At 45.1% G+C, this 27,968-nt stretch overlaps 1 protein-coding gene and 1 long non-coding RNA gene across 5 annotated transcripts in view; one reads left to right on the top strand and one right to left on the bottom strand.

The window, feature by feature from the left end:
• The window catches only part of LOC142575140 (selenocysteine lyase-like), a 128,002-nt gene extending 105,206 nt beyond the window's left edge, over positions 1-22,796 (bottom strand). For 2 of the 4 annotated variants that reach the window (XM_075684174.1, XM_075684178.1), the window contains exons 1-2: positions 22,312-22,796; positions 21,760-21,869 (exon numbers count right to left, since the gene is read on the bottom strand). In XM_075684174.1, the coding sequence (XP_075540289.1) occupies positions 21,760-21,869; positions 22,312-22,337 (136 nt within the window). In that variant the 5' untranslated portion in view covers positions 22,338-22,796. Of the gene's footprint in view, positions 1-9,415; positions 9,528-21,759; positions 21,870-22,219; positions 22,254-22,311 lie in introns of those variants that run through there. The other 2 variants (XM_075684176.1, XM_075684177.1) reach the window with 2 other exon arrangements.
• Positions 22,797-22,812: 16 nt separating this feature from the next.
• LOC142575142 (uncharacterized) lies at positions 22,813-27,180 on the top strand. The gene is made up of 2 exons (XR_012826592.1): positions 22,813-22,964; positions 27,014-27,180. It is a non-coding gene; the product is annotated as an uncharacterized LOC142575142 (long non-coding RNA).
• Positions 27,181-27,968: the final 788 nt, after the last annotated feature.

Below are 27,968 nucleotides of genomic sequence, written 5' to 3' on the forward strand. Positions count from 1 at the left end.
CCCCATAGACTTAATGTAGAAGGACGATTGAAATTTTGTACACCATACAGCATGTCATGCAATAATTCGAGCTCCAACTATGCGGCCGTGTGCTAATTTGGCCACCGAGTCGAGCAGAAATAATTAGATTTTCGTTTTGATAAGTCATCATCCATGTCCCCGGTGTCTCCTCGAAACCGAAACGAGCTAAGCCTAGTTGATCTAGTGCTAGCCAACCACAGCCAAACCCTAGGACAAGCCAAGCCAGTAGGTCGTAAAGGCCAATGTTACTAGACATTCTAGTAGCGTTGGTAAAGGGCGCATTTGTAATTTGCTAATACTGCTCTGCTGATACCAACCCAGTGTTCATGACCGGCTAATCCCATTGATAATGTGGGCGGAATGTTGCTCTGACCCACAGAGTAATACACAGAAGCACTGACTCTCTTATCTTGCAATGCATTTGGCACAGCCAACTAATGTCCCAGCGATAACAGGTGTGCAGTATTTCACCCTACTCTCTGCCTCCACTCACCTCCTTTCTTCTTTGTGGCTTTTCAAGGTACTTTTCTCATGGTATATATTGTAAAGCTGTGGGAATTATGGAGGTTCATATATTCCTGCATTCCTACGCATACCACAGAAGCAAAGAGAGAAAACGCCTTCTTCCCCTCTACCCGTGCAGCGAGCCAAACAGGTTATCTTGCAGTGGCGCAACCCTCTAGCAAACCAGTTGCAAACGTAGACCATCCCATGGCCATGGAGCCTTGCACCCATTAAATCGAGCAAAGAACAAGGCAGGGTTGCTGGAATTGGTGCAGCTGGAAGACACAAGAGTGTGAGCCACGATGAAGGAAGGACCCCAGGTAAAGATCTCATTCCTATCCTTTGTCGCACCCTACCTTTGTTTGCAGCACGACACCGGGGCAAACTTCTCGGCTGTAACTAACCTGCTTCCAAGCGAGTTCTCTGGAGCAATAAATGTTGTTGTGCTTGTTATTCAACAGTGCGTTTTCGTGTTTCTGCTTGCCCTGGTACTGCAGAAGCCTGGCCGTATAAGGCAAGCTATAGGGAGCTGGTCATTGTAGTGTAAAGATAGCGGACCGTCACGTTTGTTGACGTGCAGTGAGGTCAAGGATGGAGCAGTGGACGTTTTGGTTGGTAGGTAACATATACTATGACAAAGTACTATATCTTACACTATACAAAAGGAACGAGGCACATGTCACAAATTAACTAAAGTACATGTTACACATTCTGGCTATTCCTACGTTACAGGTTCTTGCCTGCGCTCACGTCCTCGTCGTCTTCAGCAGGTTGCGCCCGTGGCGGGACGATTTGATCGCTGAGCAGGATGTAGCGTGTCAACATGCCGAAGTGCTGGGTGAGCGGTGGCAGCGGCCCGAACATTCAGAAACGGCAATAGATCAGGTCGACCAGGAACAGTACTGGCGGAGAACAGTCGCGGGCGAGTGGTAGCCGCACTGGACACCGACATCCGTAGGAGCGTGAACAGTCAGGAGGCTGCCCAGCAGCTCACCCAGGTAGCCCTCTCAAACCCCGGCTCCTCAAACACCGTGTCAAACCAGCCTTCTTCTCCCTGCATCCGCTGTGCTCGAGACTGCCATTTGCTCTTTTTCTTTTCATTGCCTGCTGCCGCCACCTCGTGCTCTCTTTTGTCCGCGACGCACCACACAGGAAGTCACTGTCGTCGTCATTGTGTTTCACCACACTACGCCTCACCCAAGGAAGTTGTTTCTCTTTAAGCAACTTTGCTCTGAGGAGTGAGCTTGCAGAAAGAGCACTGGTTTCACTGGCACTTGTTGCACACATGTGAAAGTTCACAGTCTTTTGCACTGTTCACACATTTCTAAAGCACACACACACAATACACAGAAGCAATAACATCAGCACTCACAGAAACAATAGTCAGTATCGTATTTGAGAGCTACGAGACTCTGCTGAGGTAGTCAGCACCAATGTTATCACTGTCCTTGATATACTCTACAGTGAAGTCATACTCCATTACTAGCAAACTCCAGCGGAGCACTCTGTTGTTGACATGCTTAGCGGAATTAATGTATGAAAGTGGCAAAATGAAACGCTTCCTGTAGTGGAACACATGGAACTTTTGAATGGCCCATACAAGGGCGAGGCCTTCGCGTTCTATGGTGGAGTAGCGTGTCTCTCTAAGTAGTAGCTTCCGGCTTGCATATGCAACCAGGTGTGAGACCCCGTTGCGACGTTGCAGTAGGACAGCGCCCAGGCTTCGTGGTGAGGCATCTGTACGTAGTACAAACGGCTGCTGTAAATCTGGGGACTGGAGAATTGGCTGCGCAGAAAGCGTGTCGAAGTTTATCGAAGGCTTCCTGATGGCACTTCTTCCATGCGAGCTTGTTGGGTGCCCGTTTGCGAGTCAGTTCTGTGAGGGGTGCTGACACTTCTGAATAATTTGGCACAAGGTCGTAGTAATAACCGGCAAGGCCAAGAAATGAGCGGACCTCCTTTTTAGTGGTCGGCTTCGTGGTGGCTTCTATTTTCTAAAGTGTCTCCGTCTGTGGACGTAAGACACCATGGCCTATCGTATGTCCTAGAAACTTCACACAAGTGAATTCAACTTCACTTTTTGAAGGTTTGATGGTCAGGCCAGCTTTCTTCACTTGTTGGAATAAACGTCCGAGTATCAACATGTTGCTCCCATGTTTCTGTAACAATAGCACATTGTCAAAATAGTGGTAAATATTGGGGATGTCGTGCACTACCTTCATCAGCCCTGTGAAAACAGCTAGCGCGGTATTGATATTGAATGGCATGAAATGGAACTGCTACAGGCCCAATGCTGACTGGAAGGCGATCATCTGCTTGCTCCCTGGTTGCACTGGTACCTGCCCTTTTGTAAAATCAAACTTTGAAAATTAGCGACTCTTTCCTAGCCTGGCGAACATCATGTAAACCTACGGAATCGGTTCATTGTCCATGATGAGCACTCAATTTAGTTGCCTGAAATCAATGCACAGGCGCATGCTGCCATCTTTTTCGTAACTACTACCACCGGCGACTGGTATGGTGAGTGCGAAGCTTCGATGATGCCTTGTTTCAGCATTTCTTGTATTACATCTTCGATGGCTGTTTCAACTGCAAAGGGTACCAGATATTGGCACACGTGCACTGGTACTTCCGTGGTCAGTCTTAGTTGGCATTCAACGAGATGCGTCTTGCCAGGAACGTCCGAGAATATGTCTTGAAATGCACAAATCGTATCCTTTGCTTGATCACCTTGCTCTACTGGCAAGTCTGCGGCAATCTTTACGTTCTCGTATGTTTCTTCCTGCTTGAGTGCAATAAATGGAGGGTCGCTATTTTCAACACCTTTGCAGGTGTTGACCGCGACAGTAGCTTGGTGTTCTGCCGGGGCTAATGATTCTCACTCCTCATACTTTTTAAGGAGATTGATGTGGAAGGTAACTGTTCGTGTCCCTAAGTCTACGACAAAGTCGACGTCGCTTCTCTTGTCTATAATAGTAAAAGGCCCCTTCCAGGTCAGTATTAATTTGTTGTTGTCGGATGGGAACAGAAGTAACACTTTGTCTCCCACAGCAAGGTGTCGAACTTTCGCCTTTCGGTCATAATATTGTTTCTGGGTAGCCTTTGACCTTCGAAGCACCTCATGGGCAAGTTCGCATGTTCGGTGTAACCGTTCTTGCAGCTCCACAACGTAACCGTACATTGTTTTTGCCTCTTCATGCAGTTGGCTTCCCGACCATAGCTCCTCGAGGATTGCCATCAGTCCTCGTACGTAGCGACCTTATAGCAGATCAAAGGGCGAGAAACCCAACCTTGTCTGTGGGGCTAAGTATCGGTCCCAATTTTTCAGGCTTTCTTGACACATCCTCCGGATGATTTGCTTCAACGTTCTGTTGAAGCATTCCACTAGACCATTCGCCATTGGATAATATGGTGTGCTCAGTAGCTGTTTAAAAGACAGAAGACGGCTTAACTTGTTCATGAGTTGCAAGGTGAATTGTGTACCTCGGTCGGTTACTATTTCTTGTGAAATTCCAACCCTGGGAAACATCTCAAGCAATGCCTCGGCAATTCTTTCAGTGGCGATGCTTGGCAATGCAACAGTGTCTGGATAACGGGCTGCAAAGTCCTCCATAGTTAGGACATATCGGTTACCACTGGCCGATGTAGGTGACAGGGGTCCAATGATATCGATAGCGACACGTTGGAAAGGCGTATTGATGATCAGCATGTTTCTAAGAGGTACACATCCTACAGGATGTTTTGGGACGGTTATCTGACAAATGTCGCAAGACTTCACAAAACGCATGACTTCTGCTTGAACAACAGGCCAGTAGAATTCTTCCGAAATCCTATCCACCATCCTCTTTGTCTTTTGGTGACCGGAAAGTATGCCTTTGTGCACCATCTTAAGGACGGATGCTCGAGGTCCTTCGGAACGACCAGCTGTTCCACTTCTCTCTGTGTTGCAGACTTGTAACGCTGGTAGAGAAGTTCATTGATGATGACGAATGTGGCAGTGGCTGATCGTGTCGTTTTAGTCTTGCCCACGTCGGCGAAGCAACCACTGAGGTTTCGATTCTCCTTTTGCATTGTCACCAATCTTTCGGGACCGACGTCCAATGGGCTTGGCATGACTACTGGCAGCTTTGGTGATTCTTTGCCACTGGATCATGATACAGCCACCACATCAACACAAACAGGAACGGTGTTGTCCTTGCATTGCAGACAGCCATCTGTACCTTCTTCAGGCTTTAGCATGGCTTCACTTCCAGGCAACTCGAGAGAGGGGCAGACGCCGTTGATATTGCCTAACACAACATCATACAGTGGCTGCTCCATGCATATGACAAGTACCGTCCCCTCGAAGAACGGGCAGTCAATATCAACTTCTGCTTCTGGAAGGTATAGAGTGGAACTGTCTAATAAATAAACAGTCCGCGATTTCCCAGTAAGCTTCTTGGATGGAACAAGTGCGCGTTTTACGATGACAGTGTCGCAACTTGAATCTCTGAGAACGGTCACAGGTTGACCTTCCAGATAGCCTGGTGCGGTCGGCATTCGTTCTGTTCGATGCTTCGAGCTGACAGGGCTTTCCGCAGTCGAACCGATCTTGTCACATTTGGAGTCTTCAGTGTCTGTTGAAATTCGGAACTGCTCGCACAGAGTGCTTTCTTGTGCTGTTTGGCCAAGTTCATAACTAGAACACAAAGCCTCATTGCAGTCCTTCGTGTTTTTGGGAAAGCTCTGCAGCTTTTTCCTTTTCTCAATGCTCATGGATCGACTTCCTGTGGCTCCCAACCAACAATCAGACGGCTTGTGGCCTCGTTTATTGCATATGAAGCAATGGGGCTTTCATTGAGTGCTTGTTGGCTCTTCTGACGCCGCCCCACTCTTCACATACGCATTCTCTGCTTCTAGCCAGATGTGTCAGGCCTTGGAGTTCAAGATAATGATCCGCTGTTGCGGCCACACTACCCAAATCATTACAGCCTCGCTCCTTCAAAAATACTGCAAGCTTCTGGTCGCATTGATGCAAAAATTGTTCAGAGACGACCCCGTCTTTCAAGGCGTCATGTGTCCTTTCGGTTTTGGCCAGCTCTTGCCAATGGTCAAAATAACCGAGCAGTCTGCCTGCTAACTGACACACTGTTTCACCATATTCAGGTTTGGCCTCTCGGAACTTGATTCGGTAACCCTCTTCGGTATACCTGAACCTCTGAAGCAATGTTGACTTCAGCTCTGCAAAGTCAGTGGCATCTTCAGCGGACATGCGTCCGACAACAGTGAGAGCCTCCCCTGTGAGGCACATACTCGGGGATAGACCTCATCAGCCATGAGGCCATCCTTGGTCAGTGGCTACTCACTCAAACCTTTGAATATAAGCATCAAGCTCATCCCGGAATTCATTGAAAGCTGGTATTAGCTCGTGCGGACTCCGAAAACCTTGACTGCTCATGTAGCGATCACTTGGTTCAACAGTGACTGCTCGATTAGGTTGTTGCGATTCTTGCCGCTCTCTCTGTCGTGATCCTCCTTAGCAGCTTCACGCTTCAGCGCAAATCTCTCGCTTTCTCTCTCCTGCTCCTTCTCTAGCGACTGCTGGAGTGCCTTTCCTGTCAGTCCCAACTCTTTACCAAGGCCTATCAGCTTTTCGACATCCATTTTCAACCACCACACATAAACAAAGTAAGACTCAAAAGGTATTAGGGAGAGTTCCATCCTGTCGCAGGCACCAGAAATGTAGTGTAAAGATAGCGGACCATCACATTTGTTGACATGCGGTGCAGCGAAGGATGGAGCCACGGATGTTTTGGTTCGCAAATAACATATACTATGACCAAGTACTATATCTTACACGAAACAAACAGAATGAGGCACACGTCACAAAGTAACTAAAATATATGTTACACATTTTGGCTGTCCCTAGGCTACAAGTCCTTGCTCGCACTCACGTCCTCATCATTTTAAGCAGGTCGCGCTCATGATGGGACGATTTGATTGCTGAGCAGAACATAGCGCGTCGACTTGCCGAAGGGCTGGGTGAGTGGTGGTGGCGGCTCGAATGTTCAGGAACGGCAATAGATCAGGTCGACCAGGAACAGTACTGGCCGGGAACAGTCGTGGGCGGGTGGCAGCCGCATTGGACACCGACATCCGCAGGAGCATGAACGGTCGGGAGCCTGCCCACCAGTTCACCCGGGTAGCCTTCTCAAACTCCAGCTCCTCGAACGCCGTGTCGAACCAGTCTTCTTTTCCCTAGGTCCATTGCGCTTAAGACTGCCACCTCCTCCTTTCCTTTTCCTTCCCTGCCGCCACCACCTCGTGCTCTCTTTTGTCCACAATGCGCCGCACAGGTAGTCGTCGCGTTTCACCGCAGTCGTCAAGCCTAACCACAACGCACGAAGGTGGCTTGAGAGAACCCCCATCTACAAGGCCTACTTTTCAATGAAACAGTTGGCAGATCGCGTTCAAGCTTTCTTCATGTTCCTTTGTTTTGTGTTGTCTGTTTCCCACCTCACACAATAAGTACCAGTCATTACTAATGAACCATGCTAGGCTAGCAAGAGGTGCTATTCCCCTTCTGCCTTTCCTAGCTGTTGGCACTAGCACTACTGTATTACCTACCTTTAAGGAGCCTCTAGAGTATGGATACCTAAAAGAAACCTATACAGTAACTCTAGTTGGCACCAAATATCTGAGTAGAAAACAATATGAAATGCCTTGAATGTGTGCGAGTCAGTCTGCTGCTACATTCACGAATGTCACTTGAATAGTACTGCATTTGATTTAAGCAGACTTCCAGCATTAAACAAAAGTGTGCTGATGTTCCTGAGGGCACTAAAACTAGTGCGCTTATTTATTTTAGGGCACTGCTGCCACAATCACTGAATGTTACAGCACAGGCCAAAACATGCCATAAATTGAAGTTGGCCAACACAGACACTATACTAAAATACACTCAAGAAAGCAAAGCTTTTGGTCACGAGATCGGGCTATAGATGGCAGCACTGTCATTACCTTAGTGTGGATGGGCGATAGGCAGCATGCATAGAATTCTGCACAGCTGCGCTTCACTGGAGCGATTTGGACTGATTGTTCGGTAATGAAACGCACGGACTGCAAAGTGACAATACAGGGCGACCATTTCCAAGTTTTACAGAATTTTTCAAGATTGCCTGTGGCAGATAGCATAATTCTTGTCCTTGAGCTTGATCATTCAAAGAGGTGGACATTACTAGCTCAAGAAAACTAAACACTTATCTAATTACCATAAATTCAGTTGTTAACTTCTTAATTAATTACTTTACATCACATACTGCAATTTACAAGTTTTAGCAGAGAGTTTGCAAGATGTATTCAATTGAAATGAATTTCCAGGCAGGCACCAGTTTCGAGATATTTCTCAAAGTGTGGGTCAATACATGGCTGTTTCAGTTACCTTTGTGCTTTGTTTTGCATTTTGATAAAAAAGTAAGTGAAACAACACATTTTTACGGCAACTTTGATGGTGCATATCTTTAAACTGGTGTCATTCCGGAGATTACTTTCAAGTGGATATGCCTTGCAAGCTCATCAGCTACAATTTGAAAACTATAATATGTAATTAAGAAGTTAATCATCATCAGCACCCAGGGATGTGATGATAATGTGTTGCTCTACCCTTTAAAATAGGTCGTCAGCTGTACAGCATCCTAGCCAATGCTATAAACAGATAAAGTTGGGCAAAGCCCCTACGAAGTCACTACAGACTATGTGCACAGATATAGGTAATGCCCCACAGAACCTGGTTTAAAGAAAGTAATAATAAAAACAGAGAGAAAAAAAGAAGTAACATTGGCATGCACAGAAATGTGCACTCACTACGACGTCCCCACATACACATGACACACATAACTGCTATTGTTGCAGTTTTCATCAATCATTTGCACAGCCTTTTTTTGGTTACTGACACAACATTGGCGGTGACACCGAACCCTAGTGCCTGCTAGGGTCCCTAGATAAAACAAGTTTATCTAGGGACCTTAACGCCTGCGGGAGGGTAGCACCCTCTACATGCTGAGGAAAGACTTCAACAGCACAAACTAGGTGTTCAGTGTTCTCCTCTTTACCACAACACGCTCTACACAATGCTGCGAGAACGTCATATCCCAGCTCGTGCCTCAAAGAGCAAGGTGCTGCCAATATCGCTGTCATACATACACTTTACGACATGAGCAGTGTAAATTTTTGAGTCACTGCACTAATCCACTGCAGTGACTCCCCCTCTTGCACTTCAGTTTGCACAGCTTCTTTCCATTTGTGTTCACCATCGTCTTCGACATGGTTCGCAATGAAGCCCAACTTATGGCGCAATGTTCGGGTGCACGCACACCACTTAGTCTTGATGCCTTTCAAGCTAATGTGCTGAAATAGGCGTCGGGCCCACCTTGCATCATCTAGGAATGAATGAATGAATGAATGAATGAATGTGTGCTGTTCAGTGGCACAAGGGCCAGATATGGCCAAAGAGTGCCATGCCAGTGTTAGTGTGTTTGCAGTGGAGTCATGAATTCTAAGTAGATGAGATGTGGCTGTAAAGAGGCTTAAATATAGTCATCTAAAGTTGTAAGATATACATGTAATAAAATTATGGCAATTACTAATGAGGTGTACTATGAACATGAGAAGTGCATTGAGAAACGATCATACAATATACAAAATATATCATATGCCAGGGTTGGCAAGAAGCACTAGTGCCTAAACAGAGCTCTTAAACTGCAAGGGCCTGAAGGATGAACTACTATCACAGTGGCATCCTCTGGCAAGAAGATGTGCTAGGACTTTATTGGCTGATAATATGTAACACAACATCGTTCAAGAAGCCTAGTACTGCTTTGGTGTCAAAAACTTCTGAACCAAAAAACATTACCGGATGAAGAAGGATGTGTTGCCGGTATGCTAGAGGAAAATGCTTCTTTCTGTCAGCTTTGGCTTCCCAACACTCCAGGAGGACGTGGAGGACAGTCAGCCTCTTCCCACATCTGCCGAAGGTTGGAGGTTCATTTCTAGTAAGTAGAAAATGATGAGTGCCATAGGTGTGTTCTATTCTGAGATGACGGAATAGGACATCAATTTGCAGTGTTTTTGTTGTGGAGGACGAGAAACCTTAGTGTGGCTTAATCAAGTGAAGCTTGTTGTTTGTTTCCGCATCCCCCAAGCGTTGCCAGTGGCTTCGCAGTTTCTTTCGTAAAGGCTTCAGATCTGTGGTAGGGACTGCAGTGGTAGGAATAATAGTTTGCGATGTAAGTGATGTGGCCATTTGGTCTGCTAGTACATTACCCTCGATGTCTCTACGGCCAGGTACTCAGCATATAATGACATGCTGGTTAGATATACAAGCTTTACACAGAACGGAATAGAGCTAAATAAGGACAGGGTTGTTGTGTTTACAGAGTGACTTCAAAACTTTTACAATGCTTAAGGAGTCAGTAAATATAACTGCATATAATTGTTTTTTGAAGTTTTGATTTCCTTATGGTACTTCACAGCCAACAAAAGTACATGGACCTCAGCCGTAGAGATACTTGTTTCCAGATGCAGTGCACGAGATTCCAACAAGGATAGACGGTTGGCTGCATAAGACACTCCGCCATATGACTTGGAAGAGTTTGTGTAAACTCTGTGCAAGAGTACTTGGACTGGAGTTCTAGGAAATGCATTTTAATATGTGTCTCTGGTGCGTGTTTAGTGACCTCCACAAATGGTGTATCACAGTCTATAAGCTGCCACTGCTATGGCAGTAACAGTTTTGCTGGAGCCATAGGACAACGTTCAAGAACTGGAACACCCATTTCCTCATTGAGGTTCCTCACATGCAAAGTACACGGCTTTCCCACTACAGGTCAGTTGTGGAAGAGCGTAGCAGTGGTCATATCGTTTACGGTTGAACAAGGACGTTCAATGTTTACTGTACTCCCAGAAAATATGTAAAACTGCTGTGTGACTGCTGCAGATGAAGTGACCACTGATTGGACTCTACGTAGAAGCTCTGGGTCAGACTTGTCCTGAAAGCACCGGTCGCGAGACAGGTACCCAGATTGCGGATGGGGTCTAGGATTTTTAATGCACTTGGCATAGCGGAATTATAAATTATAGCTCCATAATCGAGGCACAAGTAGACAAGACTGTTATACAAGTTCAGAAGGCACTTTCGATCACTGCCGCATGTTGTGCATGACAGAAGCTTTAGAAGGTTCATTGTTTTCAGACATTTCATTTTCAGATATTTAATATGGGGAATAAACGTGAGCTTAGAGTCTAAAGTGATTCCCAGGAATTCATGCTGGCTGCTCAGAGACAGTTGGTCTCCCTTTATCATAATACTAGGCAGTGGTGCTACCCCTGTCTTGTTTGAGAAAAGTACACAGGTACTTCTATTGGCATTTATATTGAAGCCATTCTCATGTGCCCCTTTAAACAATTTATTTATTCCAAGCTGCACTTGTCATTCGCAGATAGCAATATTGCATGATTTAAAACTTACCTGCACATTATTGACATACACGAATAAAACACTGCGCGTGGACTGACTGTATGCAGGCTGTTCGTTTTTACGATAAAGAGTGTGCAACTAAGCATGCCCCCTTGCGTAACACCAGTTTCTTGGGTGAATGGATTAGATAAAGCATTGCCTACTTTTACGGAAAAAGTGCGGTTGGACAGATAGCTTCCAGTTGTGTTTAACATGTTCCCATGGGCGCCCATCGCATCCCATATCGCCATGTCGTGTTGTACGCTTTCTCTAAGTCTAGAAATACTGAAAGTAAAAGCTGCTTATGAATAAACGCACCTCTGATGTTTGCCTCAATGCGAACAAGGTGGTCTGTTGTCGACCTTCCCTCTCTGAAACCACATTGAAGGGGGTCTAGTTTGTTGTTGCTTTCTAGGAAACAGATTAAGCGCCGGTTTACCATTTTTTCAAACTCTTTGCACAGGCAGTTGTTAGCGCTATTGGCCTGCAGCTGCTGACTAAGGCCGGGTCTTTGCCATGCTTAAGTACCAGGATGACTATAGCTTCTTTCTACGACAATCGAATATATTTCAATAAGATGGCAAGTTGGGCTAGTTGGTTGACGTTCGTATTTGAGTTAGATTGAAGTGTACCTAAGAAAGATGTGGGCATGGAAAGGAAGTAGACAGGACAGCGATTGACTCTCAACTGATTTATTGTTTGACAGATGAACATTTATAAAGATATTGCAGTATTTTCATGCATGCGCAGCCAAGCAAGATAAGACGTTCATGATAGGAGCAACAAAATTCTATCGCAAGTGTTTCCTATCTAAATACACATAGTACTCTCTATCATGCAGAGTAATGGTTGTCTGACTGATACAATCGGTACACCTTTTATTAATATGGTATGCCTCAACTACTTCGTGGGCTACTTGATCTTTGCGTTGAAAAATAATCTGCGTGTCGCTAAACTGTGGCTTACACCCATTGTTTCTGCAGTTTCTGCAATGCACGGCTAGATGAGCATAGCCTGTGGAATGTAACGATGCGTTGTATTTCCCAAGTCGATCATTTACGCATCTACCTGACTGCCCCGCATATGCTTTACCGCAAGGGAAGGGGATCAGGTAAACCACCCCCATTCTGCATTCAACAAACTTATTTTGATGTTTAACAGAGCAATGCCTTGCTTCTACTACCTTGTCAACGTGTGGGCTGATACACGCCAGTTTATTTCTTGCCGTGACTTTCGCGTCAATATTGTACCTACTTCCAATATTTTTCAAATTATGTGCTAACTTGTGAACATAAGGGATGAATGCCATTTTTCTCCCCCCCCCCTCTCGTTTGGTAGTTGCTTCTTTCCGTCCTTTAATACCATGGCTATGTTATTGCATACCAAGAGGATTAACTGTGTGCGGTAACCCAAATTTTGGAATTTTTCCCACTGGAATTTTAAACTCTCACTTACGGAGTGCACACATGATTTCTGTAAAGTGGACATAATACTGGCTTTGACAATGCCCCTCTTACTAACTTGGAATGCCCAGACGCGAAACTTGCAACAGGTTTTGCAACAGGTCGGTAGCACCAGCATTTGTGGTCTTTAGTGAGGACCAGTCAAATTCAAAAATTGTAATTCATTATTATTGGGGATTCCGTGGTGACAGCGAAGCTCATGTCCTTTACTTTTAAAAAGCTTTAAACTGTTCATGACTTCACGAGAAAGATGCTTGTTCTATGTGAAGATCAAGAAATCACCAACATACCTGAAGATGTGATTAGCAATGCCGAAAAGTTGGCGTTCAACTTCACTGTCAAATTTGCTCAAAAATATTTCACTAAGTACATGTGCAACTGGGAACCCTATGCATACTGCCAAACGCTGGATGTATAACTTGTTTTTCCAAGCCACTAAAGTCGATTGTAAATAGAATGAAAGTAGCTCTATGAAGACTGGCACGTGGACACCGGCTTTTTCGCAGAATTTCCTTTCATCATTATTATTCGTTAGGCAATCGTTTACCGAGGTCATCAATTTTTCATATGGGATTGAATAATCCAATTCCTGAATATCAATGCTGAACGCATAGTCATGACAAGGATTGCGATCCGTAAGAAACCTTGCCAAGTGTTGCGAGTTTTTTACGTAATAAGGATCCATGAATGTGAGACCTTCAAAGTTTTTCTGTAAATATCTGGGTACATTTTGCCAGGCGTTCCTCTCCGAAACTATCGTCCTAAACGGCATATCAGGTTTATGAGTTTTGATTGAAAAGAATAAATCTAGCTCCTGTTTCTTTGCTTTCTTTACCTACATTGCCAAACCTTCCAAGTTCATGTCAGTTAAGAGGGACTGTGCTTTTTTAAGACATTCTTGCTTTTCTCCATAGTTAGTACAAAATTCCTTTGAATTGCAGCTTCTTCTGAAGTGCCACCGCCAAACGCAACCGATTCCTGGTCATAAATTCACAGACAGGTTTTAGTTTGTCTCGGGTATTACAGTCCTTAGTGGCACCAATAACGTCCATGCACTTCGACACGCACCTTGCATTTTTTTCATTGGGCACTTGCTTGGATATTGATCTTGCAGATGCTAGCTTCTTGGCGTGGCTGAGGGCTGGTACCACAACTTTTGGATTATACTTATGTAGGAGTTCGTCAATGTCATCGAGACTGTGGAGGGGACCTCTGACATTCCACTGTAATATTTGTGTATCCATGTTGAATGTGGTTTTTGTGCTCTGTATTTAAGAAAGAGCCTGTGCAGCACCTCACAAGAAGCGCTGGACACGCACTCTTGTGAGTGCTGCGTTTGACTTGAAGGCCTCGACACGTTGGACGAGACCTTTGAGGCCATGATCCTGGAGGTAGATGGCCCCTTCTGCTGGGGCGGCGGAGCTGCGCTAGCTGCAGCTGCCGGGCAAGGGGGGGGGGGCACGGTGTAACTGCCGCCTCACTGTGTGTGGGCCGGACAGCCACTGGAGGCTATTGTGGTGCTGCCCCCTGACACACCACTTTGGCAAAGCTGTTTTTGGCAGGTAATCAACCCGCCTGCGTGCCTCCTTGAACAATATGTTTTCCTTCACTTTGACTGTCACGATGAGCAGGACTACGAGTATGCAACATGCTCCCCATCACAGTTCATGCAGTGTGGAATATTCTTGCAATAGTCAGATGAGTGTTCTTTGGCACTACATTTAGTGCAAGTCTGGTGGCCTCAGCAGTTCTGTAAACTGTGGCCATATCTTTGGCAATTAAAGCATCGGAGAGGATTCGAGATGTGCGGTCTGACCCGTATCTTTATGGACCCAGCCTCAATGGTTTCAGGCAGCATACGCAATGCGAAAGTTAGAATTAGGTGCTTTGTTTCGATCTCCTTTCCATCACGCCTCACCTTAAATCTCTTGATATTGATCACATTTTGATCACTCCAACCCTCCAGTAGTTCAGCTTCAGTCAGCTCCATGAGGTCAGTATCAGAAACAACTCTGCAGGTGGTGTTCATGGTGTAGTGCAACTCACTGGGAAATTTTTGAATGACACCAGATCAGACAGTTTTTCATGTTGTTTCCTTTGGGAGAGTTCTAGAAGGAGATCACCACTTGCCAACTTCGAGATTTTATAACCTGGGCCAAAATCATCAGTCAGTATTTTTGCAACCAGAAAAGGGGAAATCATTCTTGAGCTGTCATTTGTTTTTTCTCTGAATGTATTACATGAAATAGTGTAAAATTGTCAATATTTCTGCCAAAATCTTGAAAACTTCGGTGCACCCTCATTTCTGAGGGCGATCAGGGAGTGGGGGGAATGAACTTGCCATATGTAAAGGTAAATTGTTCAGCAGCATCAGCCAACGAGGGGACACTGCAGGACCTTGAAAGAACAGGTGCTCTAAACACCAGCTGTACGCCACTACTATAACCGAATATGGTATACCCAAGGTTGGCTACCCACACACAAGGTTAACCCTTGCCACCCAGAAATTTTGAATTGAGAAGGGAATAGAAGACAGGACAGATGGAAAGGAAAGAGAGAAAAACTAAGATTGAAGAGCAGGACAGGAAAAGGCGACCACCAGTTTCCTTCACGTAGGCCAGTCTGGAAGTGCCGCCTATGTGAAGCAGAGGCCAAAGAGGTGTGTTGTCTCCGCCGGGGGGCCTTAAAGGTCCAAACACCCTGCATCAGCTCAATCCCCAGGATCCCCCCCTTCCCCAGACCTGGCTAAGTCGCGCCATGGCTACCTTTGGGAGAGTCTAACCCTCATATGCTTGGGTATGTGGTGTCAGAACACACCAAATGCCTGCTGATGCAGACGCCCCTGAGGGGATAGTCTAGGAGGCAGAGTCTTCCTTTATAGGCAAGTTTACTTTTTGCCTCCCATGCTTCAAAAGTCAACCATCCGGTGTCTGCTCAGATTGCTTCCACAGCCACCCATTCGTGGCATCCGAGGGCCCACTGGCCCACCTCCCATTGTCCACACTTCAGCCATGCCCTGGTTTCAGCTGAAAAATCATGGCATTCGCAAACGTCAGGGCTGACACAGGTACACACTTTTACATCTCATGAACCAGCATTTACCAGTTGCAGCCCCATAAGCTTATCTTTCACAGTAAATTAGCTGCACTTTGCGAGATTTGGCAGATGCGATTCTTATATGTCTCAAAGCATTTAGATGTCGTGGTAAATGTAATGCCAATTCCATCTATAAGACATGTTCGACACTGGGCAGCAGTATTGGCGTGTTGGGCTGAGATCTTGAAAACTGGAGGACCATCAATGTGAAAGTGAGGCCTAGGTTCGACAGGTGAAAACAAGATCTTGTGACTAGGTATCGCAGGTCCCCAAGTCGATCTGCAACGAGGACGGTATTATCTGCAACAACGGTGCGGGCAGTGTCCATGCTTAATGAGCAACAAGCCTGTGCCACAGTCAAGCAGACAGCAGCTCCAACCCCGAAGCACAGAGCATGTACAACAATGGGGAAAGAGGACATCCACGCTTTGAACCACTGCTCACAACCACTGGTTTTGTTGCAACACCACAGAATATGGCAAAGTATTTCTACTGCGTAGCCGGCGTAATATATCCATCCATACTTGTGGTATTCCCAGATCCGCCATACGTTGGAGCTGCAGGCTATGTGGCACATTGTCGTAAGCTTTGGAAGCATCCAAGAAGCATCTGACAAGACCATGTGACTCCTTCCAAGCTATGTTTATCAACTGCGCAAGCATGAAAAGGTTGTCACCAAACGCCTGTTTGCTGTGAATCCATTTTGTAATTCCTAAGGACTCTCTTACGCTCCGCCCACGCACTTATTCAGCTCTTTACAATCTGGGCACATGGTTGGTAGAGGACACTTGTCACCGTTAGCGGGAATTTTTTTTAGTAACTCTACTAGCTGGCGGTAATCACGCAAGAGGCCCCCATTGCCACCTCTCTTGCACAAGAGGGTCACTCTGTCGCACAGCCATTCAGCAAGAACTGCATCACCTGCCAGAAATCCAGTAAAGATGACAGCGAGGTATTCTCAAGCTGTATCACCAAAATGCTTCAGGAGGCCTGCTGGAATGCCGTCAACCTCTTGGGCTTGATGTTATTGCCGCGTCGTTGCTGCTGGGGACACCTGCCAAGTGTTGGCCTCCTCATTCAGGCACGGACAATTCAGGATGTCAGTGTTCACTGACTCTTGGCTATCCTGCACAGAAATGTACAGCACCGGTAGGCACTGTCCGGTGTGTTTCTGGAGGCCGGTCATTAGTTAACCACTAAGCTTATGTCGAAGCACTGGTAGAGGAGGTAGATGGCCTCCTCTACTAATGTCTAAGGTCTAATGAGGAGATGTATGTTCAGAACATCTTTTTCCCATTTTGTCCACCTGCGGAAAGCGCTTTAAGTTGAGTGTTGCCACGCAAAAAATCTGTGCAACCAGTAGTGCAACGTAAAGTAGCTGCACTAATGCTTGCATTAGTGCATCTATTTTACGCTGCACTAATGCTTGCATAGATCTTTTGCAGCCCAGGTAGTGCTGCCAAGACTGCTGGAATTTGTTGGAGAGGAGCATTCCGACTGCCTGACTGTGCAAGCGATCTGACATACATCAAGCGGCCAGGTTGTCCCGTAATGCTTTCCTCGTTGTCTCGACAAGCTTTGGGCTTCTGCCCTCTGCATGAGTTCGTGCATAGCTCATGCGTTCCCATTACTTGTCACAGTTCACATACGAACATGTCACAGCTGGATGGTTCTGATGAAAGGAGGCAAAGCTCTATCTTTTCAGCCACAACCTCATATGCAGCCTCAGGCAAGTACTGCACTGCCAGCACTTAGTGCTCTTTCAGTCCCAAACACCAGACAGAAGAGGATATGGTCACTTTGATGCGATTATGGTCGTTACCAATGCTGAACTTTTCCTCTTCATCCATGTGTATGTGCTGGATATGCTGTGCTAACCATGGTCATGCCAGCGTGTAATCAAGACATAATGGCTCATTCTCGCACACCAGGTGGACTCTCCTTCACAGTCCGAGCGCAGGTTACTTACAGAGAGAGGGCCCGTGCAGCCTTCAGTACGAGGCTCTTGTTGCTGTCCTCATATCCATCATTGCCTTGGATACGGCCATTATAGTCGCAAGTAACAAGTTTCCATGCCATCTATGATTTGCAATATAAAGCAGCGGGCTTGACGGGACACAATCTTAGGCCACAGGCCATCCTTTCTAATAAATGTTTCAATAAATAAATAAATAAATAAATAAATCACAAATTGGAACTACTTATCAGGCGAGTCGGCACTCCGGTTTATCTTACTCCATGCTCTGACCACTGACGAATCGCAAAAAGCGTGAAAAGTACAGTTAAACCTCGATATAACGAAGTAGGTAAAATTTGCTTTGGTTTATTGAAATTTTACCTTTTATGCAAACAAGCACGATCGCCGACCAATTTTCCTTACATGGAAAGGGGCTGGAAAATTTTCAGAATTATCGGGCAATCGAAAAAAAAATTTTGATTGAGACATTTCATTTTGATGAATTTGGGAGTCGGCGACAAATGATACAGTTTCATGCCACTTCCCTTTATTCTGCCCTTTATTCATTACTTACTTCATTACTGCCCTTTATTCATTACTTCTCTCCACCTTGCGGGTTTCCGCAGAACTACTACGTCAAACTCTTGCCTTTGCTTCGTGTTGTCGACAAATTCGACTTCGCTCTGCCATCTGCTAGCCGCCTGGTTAGCTCAGATGGTAGAAGCGGCTGCCCCGGAAAGGCGGTGGTCCCGGGTTCGAGTCCCGGACCAGGACGAATTTTTCTTCAACTATGAGGCTTTTCTTTCGAGGAACCCGTATGGGTTTCCTTTGTAGCAATTGCTACGAACGGGTGGATGTCTCATTTTCCCTTTATTCAGTTTCATGCCACGTCGACGATATTTTTACATCAGCGGTAATTCGGCGGTACAAATCGGCGGTACGAATCAGCGGTACATACGCGGCTGATAGCATCGCCCACACTGGGATGACGCTACCATGAAAAGTGCTGGCAGCGGGGATCAAATGGTTTGCTTCTTGCTCCAGCGGGTCCCCGAAACTCGAGATTACGCAACCTCCAATACTAAACGTGCGGGAAGACAGCTTACATGATGCCACGCCATCTCAACATGCCCACTCTTTGCATACGTGGCAGATTACTTCTAAACAGTCATGTGCAGCCATGGCCGAGACGGGCCCCAGAAATCGTGACACGTGCCCGCTTAACCGCTCCCTCCACCCTGTCCTTCGGCCACGCTTGAGCGCGTTACCATGAGCTCGTTCTCCTCTTTCCCTTCGCTCGCACGGGGAGGCGGCACTCGTGCGTAAAGCCACCACCTTTCTTTCTAGCCCTCGCACACTTTCACAAAGTGCGCAAGGCGCGATAGGATCTTATCACATTTGGACTTTCTACGGAACATGATGCGGCTCTATTTTGGCGGTTGCTCTTGTGGCGCAGCATGCCATTTGAGAGGTGCCCGTCTGCAAGCAGCCGCTTGTAATTCAATCATTTGACCATCTGCGTCCGCAGAAGTTTCCATTTATTGTCTCAGCATTCCTTTGCAGTGGAGGTGAAATTTTGTTATATTGAAATCATATACAAACACAGTTCGTTATATTCAGGTTCTAAATAAATGGTGCTCTATGAAGAAGGGGTTATGAAAGGCTAAATATTGCATTATATAGAGAATTTCATTATATCATGGTTTAATTGTATTTGCATAAAAGGCATCGCTAGAAAATCACGGCCACCGCAAAAGGCTAGCATATGTGCATGTAGTAACTAGTTGGCAAACTTGAGCTGTATTCTCAAACGATCACTTTCAAAGATAGTTTCAGTTTCATTATATTTTGCATGACTAGCACTGGACATGTCAACGGGCACCAACATTGCCACACTGTGATAAGATGGCGTGCTTGGTACCATGCCAGAAATGCCATCGCTTGTAGACACCAATGCATCTTAACACCAGCCACGAAATTGAAGGAATCCCCGAAAGTTACAACCCGAGAATATGGTAGACCTTCCTTGGCCATTTGTAGGGCAATTACACTTATTTTCTGGCTTATTTCTAGCTTATTATGAGGATGTTTTGGTGGTCTCCAACAAGCCCCAATTATTAATCACTGACTGCATATACTTCACTAAAGTAATGTGAGAAATTATTAATATAACATAATACAGCAAGCACTCTGCTCTTTTTACATTAAATCATTTTACTATAAAATGCTCACAAAAACATCTATAGCAGAAACATTTTTTGAAGCAGAGGCAGGCGTGAAACATGCTTTTACATCAGGCATAATAATACTAAGCTGCCTCTTTCCCCCTTTTCCTCTTGCATTTCTTTGCTGAATGTCATCACTGTTATTTCTCTCCATGGCCCATATGCCGATTCTTCCAAAAGGCACCACACAATTCGCAACCACATGCAGCTCTTCATTGTGCAGACCAGTGTTGATGAGCAGGTGACTTATTGAGAAGTGCACCAGCCTTAGGACCCAGTTGCCCCAAGTTTGGTTTTTTGGTTTGTTAGAGTATTAGTGTTCTTTAACTGCATTATCTGATAAGCAACTCAGGATGAGGTTTCAATTCCTGGCTTGGCCCAAAGAGCACAAGTTTCTTTATTTCCACATTATTACTTAATGACCAATGCAAGACTCTGCAAGAATCTGCAGGTTTCAAAGTTTGCATCAAGCCTGTTTAACACCAACTGTAAGAATCCTGAAGAGGTATGGACCTTTGATGAGTTGACTTTGCCATGAAATATGTCCTGGTAAATTACTGTGATCAGAAAAGCTCTATCCGCAACTTTCACAGCCTGTGTGACAGCAATCCAGCATGGCAGACATCGAGATAATCACGACGCTGTAGGGATGGGCACGTTTAGAGAAGAGCACTGCAGTTCCTCTCAGGAATATTTCATTGTGTAGGTAAAGTGAAAAGATTTGGTTATAAAAGAAAAATCTCAAGTATGAATGCAGCCACATTTAACACTAGCATTAGTATGTAAATACTACAAACACAGCAGCCAGCCAATTTGGTAGCACAAAAGCACTAATGGAAGATAATCACAAAGCTGAGATAATCATGCATGTAGCTCAGTAACGCATCAATACTTGAATGCATGCTTAACTGTGCTTTCACTTGCGATGTACTTTGCAGCGTTGTTAACATTTAGTTCAATGCTGGTTGAGGGCTGCCAAACTTGGCATGCTTTGCTGCAGCAGATAAATATTGTGAAGTGAAGGTGAAAAGGACAAAGCACTGTTTCCATTCGCGTAAGCCAACAAAGTGAAAGAATTGTGTTCAGCACTTTGTGGCTGAACAGGTAAAGCAACTCCGTAGGCATCAAATTCCTGGCAATGTGCCTATGCTGCATTTCCTTGATCAAGAAACTGTGGAAGATCCAACAAAACGTTGACCAGCAGCAAACAAAACATGTGAAAGGTTAACATAGCTAATTTTTTTTAAATCTTCCTTATGTCCCTCTGCCTTCGAGGGACATAAGGAAAAAAAGTAATATAGAGACTACTGGAGATCTGGCACTGAGGGATTCTAGGAAGGGCACTCCCATGGCACTTCAGACACTGACACAATGCGACACTCGTTTTGCTCACTAACACATGCAGTGCACCTTTTGTATTAAGTCTACTGCATGTGGTAGTTGCTACAGCTTTCTTTCTGTTTTGCTCGATCTTTGGCAACTTTATTTTCTAGTTTAATGTTCCACCTAATCCATTTTCTCTGAATATCTCACACTTTGAAATGGCATTGATCACCAAGTTGCCAGCATACCTTTGTGGGCCTGAAAATGCAGCAGACATATTCACTGAGTTCAATCATTGCATTGCTGATTCGTGAGCGAATTGCCTGGCACTGCCACCGTCTGTCAAGGTTTTGTATATAAGGGGGGTTAAGCTTGCCTGCTGTTAGAAGGGTCAAATCATGGTGCTAGTTTTTTCACAACTCCCTTCTTGAGAACAGTTAAGAGTTGCACCTTTGGTGTGACTAAGCAAACTGACTTGAAAGTTGGGTGATGCACATATCTATAGCTGATAATGCACTGGTGTTGTTGATTCCACAGAGGTCAAAATAACTTTTCCATGCACTAATTCGTTTCCTCTTATCAACGGGCTACCCTGTGCGTAGCACTCGAGGAGGATTTTTCTCGAGAAATAAAATGAACTTTCACAGGAACTAGCACACCAATTATAGACTACTTCACCTCCATCGTGGTTGCTTGTTGGATTTCCCCAAGCCACCTGCAGGGCATATATGATGGATTTCTGCACCTCTTCCTCCACGGGGGCAGTTGCATTATAGTCGAGGTAGACACTAGGAGGAAGAAAGGACAAGTTATGAAGCAACATAACACACGATTGCCGATGTTCGATTTTCCCGATAACTGAAAACGAGGGAATGGAGAATAAGCAAACAGCCCCCACACAGACGGAATAAAGACAGCGGGACGACGAGCCAACCAACGACTGTATAATTTTATACAATATGTAAGCACATGTTCCCTGTCTTGCCTAAATAATAATGAAAGAATGGAGGATGGGTATAGTGGGAAGCGCAGGCTTGGGAACGTCGTCCTGTTAACCTTTCCATAATTCCGTGCAATGCCCTCCTTCCCCAAATGCTGCTCTTTCATTTCTCTTTGAATTACATAAATGGACACGCACCAGGACATATGAGGTCATGCTTTTGAAACATCCGGTGTGATCGTCAGGAATTACGTGCGCTCGTGTAAATATTGAAAAAAAAAAAACATTACCAACGAGATCCACCGTTAGGTTCCATCGCAGAGCAGCAGTGCAGACTACAGACCAGGCAGACAGCGGTCTCGACTGCAAGTAGCTACAACCGCGCTAAAGTACTCAAATGAAACGTGCCACTGCACCACTCGACGCGCCCCTTCAGGCGTCTTGTTAAGGCGTGTCGAGATAGCAGTGGAAAGCACGATTGGCTAGAGCGCAAAAGAATGCTGCTTCATCACGTGTTGGCTGCACAGAGTTCCGAGACTCTCGAGTCGATGTCAAAGAAACATAAAAATCGTACAATCGCGGTTGACGCAGCTGCCGATCAGCGCGCCAGGTAGCAAATGGGTGGATGCTATGGGCGTCCCCTTTGGAAAAGGGCGGTGGGTTGCTTCACAAAGCTCATGTTATTGCCTAAGGTTCTACACTTGTTCTACCTATGTTAAACAAAAAAGAAAAACCCACGAAGAATTCCCCCTTCCCTTTTTCAATAAGGCCGTGTCTGCTGTGCCCGGGGAACAGCAGACGAAAGGTGCCCGAAATGTCTACGTTCACCCATGACGTCACGTCCGCTATAACCCATGATGTCACATCCGCTCATTTTGATGGCGTCTGTCTTACGGAGCCGGCTGCGCTGCGAAGCGGTTCGTATTCCGTGCCCACTTAGAGCGTGAGTAATTCATCTTTCCACGCTATATGCGTGTAATAAAGGGTTGGGGCTGTGAGCTGTTTGATGCGTTACCATTAGGTACCTTGTGCGCATATTTTGCCTCATGGCCGCGTCAAATTGCAGCCGGCATGTGGAATGGGCCGTGGCATCTTATATGGAGCTGCTCATGTCAGTGATTGCCTCCGTCAGGATCGTCAGTGCGTGCACAGAACCATTCAGTAGTCTGATTCAGGGGAGGGTACGCGTAAGAACGAGGACGTAAGAAAACACTGGCATGACGAGCTATTCCGTCAGATCGCGTTGCATCGCGCTTTTTTTCTAAGACCATCGCGCTCGAGCGAGAGGATCTTAGAACAGCATTACTACTGCTTTTTTACAGCTTTGCTGCGGCTCATTTAATCATCACCTGCATTCTTTTAATAATACAAATGGCATCGCTGTGCGGAAGAGCGTCTCTTGAAGTTTCCAAACAAGAGCCAATGCCGCCGTGCCTGCTGCATACACGCTTACCTTTCCTAACGCACCTAAGACGCGGCACTAGCTCTGCTACTGCGTGATACAGGGTCACTGTGATAATAAAATTAGAAAGAACAAACGAAATTAATGCAGAAAATGTCAAACGTTGCCAAGCGTGATAAACGGACCTGCCTCGCTAGACGAGTTGAAGAAATCGGCGTCCTGAAGTCAGCTTCGCCGCAGTAGACTAGTGTTACGCGGTGAAGCATGTCAGAACTGAAGAGTGACCGCTTTCACCGACATATATGTGTTCCTTAATGATGTACTTGTGGAGCTGCCGTCTCCTATTACATTACGCGCGCCGAGGCGCTTAAGTGTACAGGCCGGCCTTCAGCGCTATTTTTTTTCGGACGTGGCTGCGATTCTTTGAACCGTTGGTTTGTCGACCTCGTAAGCCAGTTAATGTTTACACGGCCATTTTTTTTCTGAACTGTTGATTTCTTCCATAATAGCTACGTAATTTCGTAGTTTCCTGTTCAACTGCTTTGGTCATATGCGAGTCAAGGTGTTTTCGAAAGCGAAACGACGCTTTTGCATCAGCATATAGTGCCGTCGCCCATTTACAACACAGTCAATCAATGTCATCTTGTATGTCACTGAGAAACCGCCGAACGCAGGGAACTCACTTGCATGCGGGGAACTGCATAACTAGCCACTGGATTAGCGTGCCTCTTGGGAAGCTGCTTTGCATCAAAGGCCAGGTACCCTTGCTATGATTCACCGCAAAACATGTATGTCTAACTGCTTAACATATTTGTATTGCGTTGAAGCTAACCTTACGGAACCGAATTTCGCAACGCTTTTTAGACACCTGCATCTCTACCAGCCACTACCAAACGCTTGTCGGTACATTTCTTGGCAAAGGTCCAGCTAAATCTCCCCTGTTGGAAGTGGGGGGGGGGGGGTCTCACGTATATGAAAACTGCCAAGGAAAGCAGTTGCCCTGATGAAGGCACGCTCCCCTGTCGAAACATTTGCACCAGCCTGTTCGACCACCGTTATCACCGCAACATATTTGTGTGTTGCGGTGAAGCATGCCAATATTGGGAAAGATTTACGTGAATCTGGAATGTATGGTTTCTGTCAGTGACGAACCTAATGTTCTACTCTCAACAAAGCAGATTTTCGTGGCAGGATGCATGATGTCTTGAGAACTTTTGTTGGCTAAAGCCATACATGCCAGGTTAGCTCTTGTCACATTAATACGCTTTACCGCAATACACAAGAGGCCACGCTGCAGGACGCGCCCGCCGTAGTTAGCCAAAACCTTACGTGACCGTTCACTGCAAAATACCTCCTGTATTGCGGTGAATCGTAATAAAGCACATTTGTCAGTTTAGAATGTAAAGACTCTTGCCCTTCGCTTTTGTAATATTATGACTCAGTTTAATGAGAACATGTATTCACTGCTAAAAACATCCACATTGAAATAGAGATATGAACACTCATGGCAGCCTGTGTGATGTTTTATCCCTTTACTTTTCTGTGTACCTGTCACGCTGCCATTATTAAATTTTCCTGTACTTTGTAAGGTGCTGACGTACATAACATTACATCACAAGGAGCCACTGTGTAATTAGTGTTCAAGGACCAGTGTGATGGCTTTTCTCAAGAAAGGTTTGGGTTATGTTGTTGTGAAGTTTTTTTTTTAGAGAGGTGGCTTTCTGAAAAGAAATCAGATGTCAGAAAATAGACCTCAATGGCACAGTAATCTTGGCTGCTTTTTGCTCAAACGTGCCCTAGACATAATTGAGTGATTTGCACTTGCAACTGGACAGCAGCCTTAGCTTGGGAGACCAGTGATATGGTATATTTTATCAAACTAGGTGACACATAGCATTACCAGTTCGAATAGAGACCTGTTTAAATGTTTGTCACCTTTAACACCTAGATTTTCGACTATGAATTCAGAAAAATCTGTAACACATTTAGAACCTAGATTTTAAATGCTGTATAAGTTGGCTTCTTGTTCACTGCAGCTGTGCTCGGCTTCTGTCCAAACGGGAGAGCACTTCTGCACAGCTTATTAGGGAACATTCTTATTTACATACCTTCTTTTTATTTATCTCGCCTACAATCACAATCAAATGTTTATAGCACATGAATGTGCTGTGCATGAATCTTAACTTACAATGCCATGTTCAACAGCACAGTGCATGTAGCTTGTGTTGGTTCATTCAAGCTAAGCATTGCTACAGCCTTTAACTGTAGGTATCATGGTATGAGAGCAGAGAAATGGATATGCAAAGACAGTTGGGCACATTGAGACAACATCTTTGTTGTGTGTGAAAAGGTGACAGATACACAATATGGGGAGAACGCATGCACTTTCATATTTTCTCGCGCTCAAAAAAGGCCGGAGGAATAAGGTTTCTTCACTGTGCCATCACGGAATCAGGGTGTAGACGAGCCGTATGTAAAAATACTGAAAGATATCTTTAGCGGCTCCACAGCCACCATAGTCCTCCATAAAGCAAGCAACAAAATCCCAATAAAGAAAGGCGTCAGGCAGGGAGATACGATCTCTCCAATGCTATTCACAGCGTGTTTACAGGAGGTATTCGGAGACCTGGATTGGGAAGAATTGGGGATAAAAGTTAATGGAGAATACCTTAGTAACTTGCGATTCGTTTATGATATTGCCTTGCTTAGTAACTCAGGGGACCAATTGCAATGCATGCTCACTGACCTGGAGAGGCAAAGCAGAAGAGTGGGCCTAAAAATTAATCTGCAGAAAACAAAAATAATGTTTAACAGTCTCGGAAGAGAACAGCAATTTACAATAGGTAGCGAGGCACTGGAAGTGGTAAGGGAATACATCTACTTAGGGCAGGTAGTGACGGCGGATCCGGATCATGAGACGGAAATAATCAGACAAATAAGAATGAGCTGGGGTGCGTTTGGCAGGCATTCTCAGATCATGAACAGCAGGTTGCCATTATCCCTGAAGAGAAAAGTATATAATAGCTGTGTCTTACCAGTACTCACCTACGGTGCAGAAACCTGGAGGCTTACGAAAAGAGTTCTACTCAAATTGAGGACGACGCAATGAGCTATGGAAAGAAGAATGATAGGTGTAACGTTAAGGGATAAGAAAAGAGCAGATTGGGTGAGGGAACAAACGCGAGTTAATGACATCTTAGTTGAAATCAAGAAAAAGAAATGGGCATGGGCAGGACATGTAATGAGGAGGGAAGATAACCGATGGTCATTAAGGGTTACGGACTGGATCCCAAGGGAAGGGAAGCATAGCAGGGGGTGGCAGAAAGTTAGGTGGGTGGATGAGATTAAGAAGTTTGCAAGGACGGCATGGCCACAATTAGTACATGACCGGGGTTGTTGGAGAAGTATGGGAGAGGCCTTTGCCCTGCTGTGGGCATAACCAGGCTGATGATGACTGTGCCATAGAGACTATATGTTTGCTCTCAAAGGTAATTCTGATTCATTGGATATGTTCCTGTGCTGTGTTTATTTTCTTGAGTGTGCTTTAGTTTTTGCACGTTAATGTTTCAAACTTGTTTTTATTTTCACAGACTGAACATCCCACGTCTTGGTTTGACTTCCTGGTACAGGATACTTGCACTTAGCATGGAGTGATGAAGCAGAGCAGTGTACTTTTATTAAATGTGCAGATTTTAGCAGTATAACAGCCATTCATTAAAAAAACGTGGGCTGAAAATAAAGTGTACTTACCCACATTCCTCGTTGTCTATTTATTTATTTATTAATACTGTCAACCCTCATAGAGGGTCATAACAGAGAGGACAATACAATTACATAAATCAAATATAGACAATGTCAATGTACGTAAAGTTGCTTAACACTTGTCAATTCACAGTGAATAAGATGTTCACTTGAATGCTGTTCAGCACACTTCTGACATTCATCAAAATACGTACAATGAATATCAAGTCGCACATATCACTTGGCACTTTAAAACTAAATCGAAAACTTTCATAAATATGCCTCAGCAGCATTTTCAAAGTCGGCGACATCTTTTAGGCTAACAATAGCGTTTGGCAATTGGTTCCACATTTCTATCGCATCCAGGAAAAATGAGTATCGATATGTATCACTGTTGGTATGGTCCGGCTTTATGATGTAGGCGTGGTTAGTTCGCGGGTATCTTTTGCCTGGAGCATGTAGATATTTGAGCTTATCAATCTAAAGTTGATCCTGCATTATTTGATAAAGCACCTTCAGCCTATATTTTTTCCTACGTACCTCAAGAAGATAGAAGTTGCAACGCTGTAACATAAGCGTGACCGATTCCTTCCTTCGATATGTCGAACAAATAAAATGTGCCGCCAGACTCTGTATCCTTTCCAACTTCCTCTTAAGCATCACTTGATGGGGACTCCAAACAACGGCTGAATATTCTAGTATCATCCTAATGAAGGCGGTGTATGCAATAAGTTTTACATTACGTGATGCATCTTCCAGTTTTTTTCTCAGAAAATATAACTTTTGATAGGCAGTCATGCAGAC

The sequence above is a fragment of the Dermacentor variabilis genome, chromosome 3 (genome assembly GCF_050947875.1).
Source record: "Dermacentor variabilis isolate Ectoservices chromosome 3, ASM5094787v1, whole genome shotgun sequence".
Classification (NCBI taxonomy): domain Eukaryota; kingdom Metazoa; phylum Arthropoda; class Arachnida; order Ixodida; family Ixodidae; genus Dermacentor; species Dermacentor variabilis.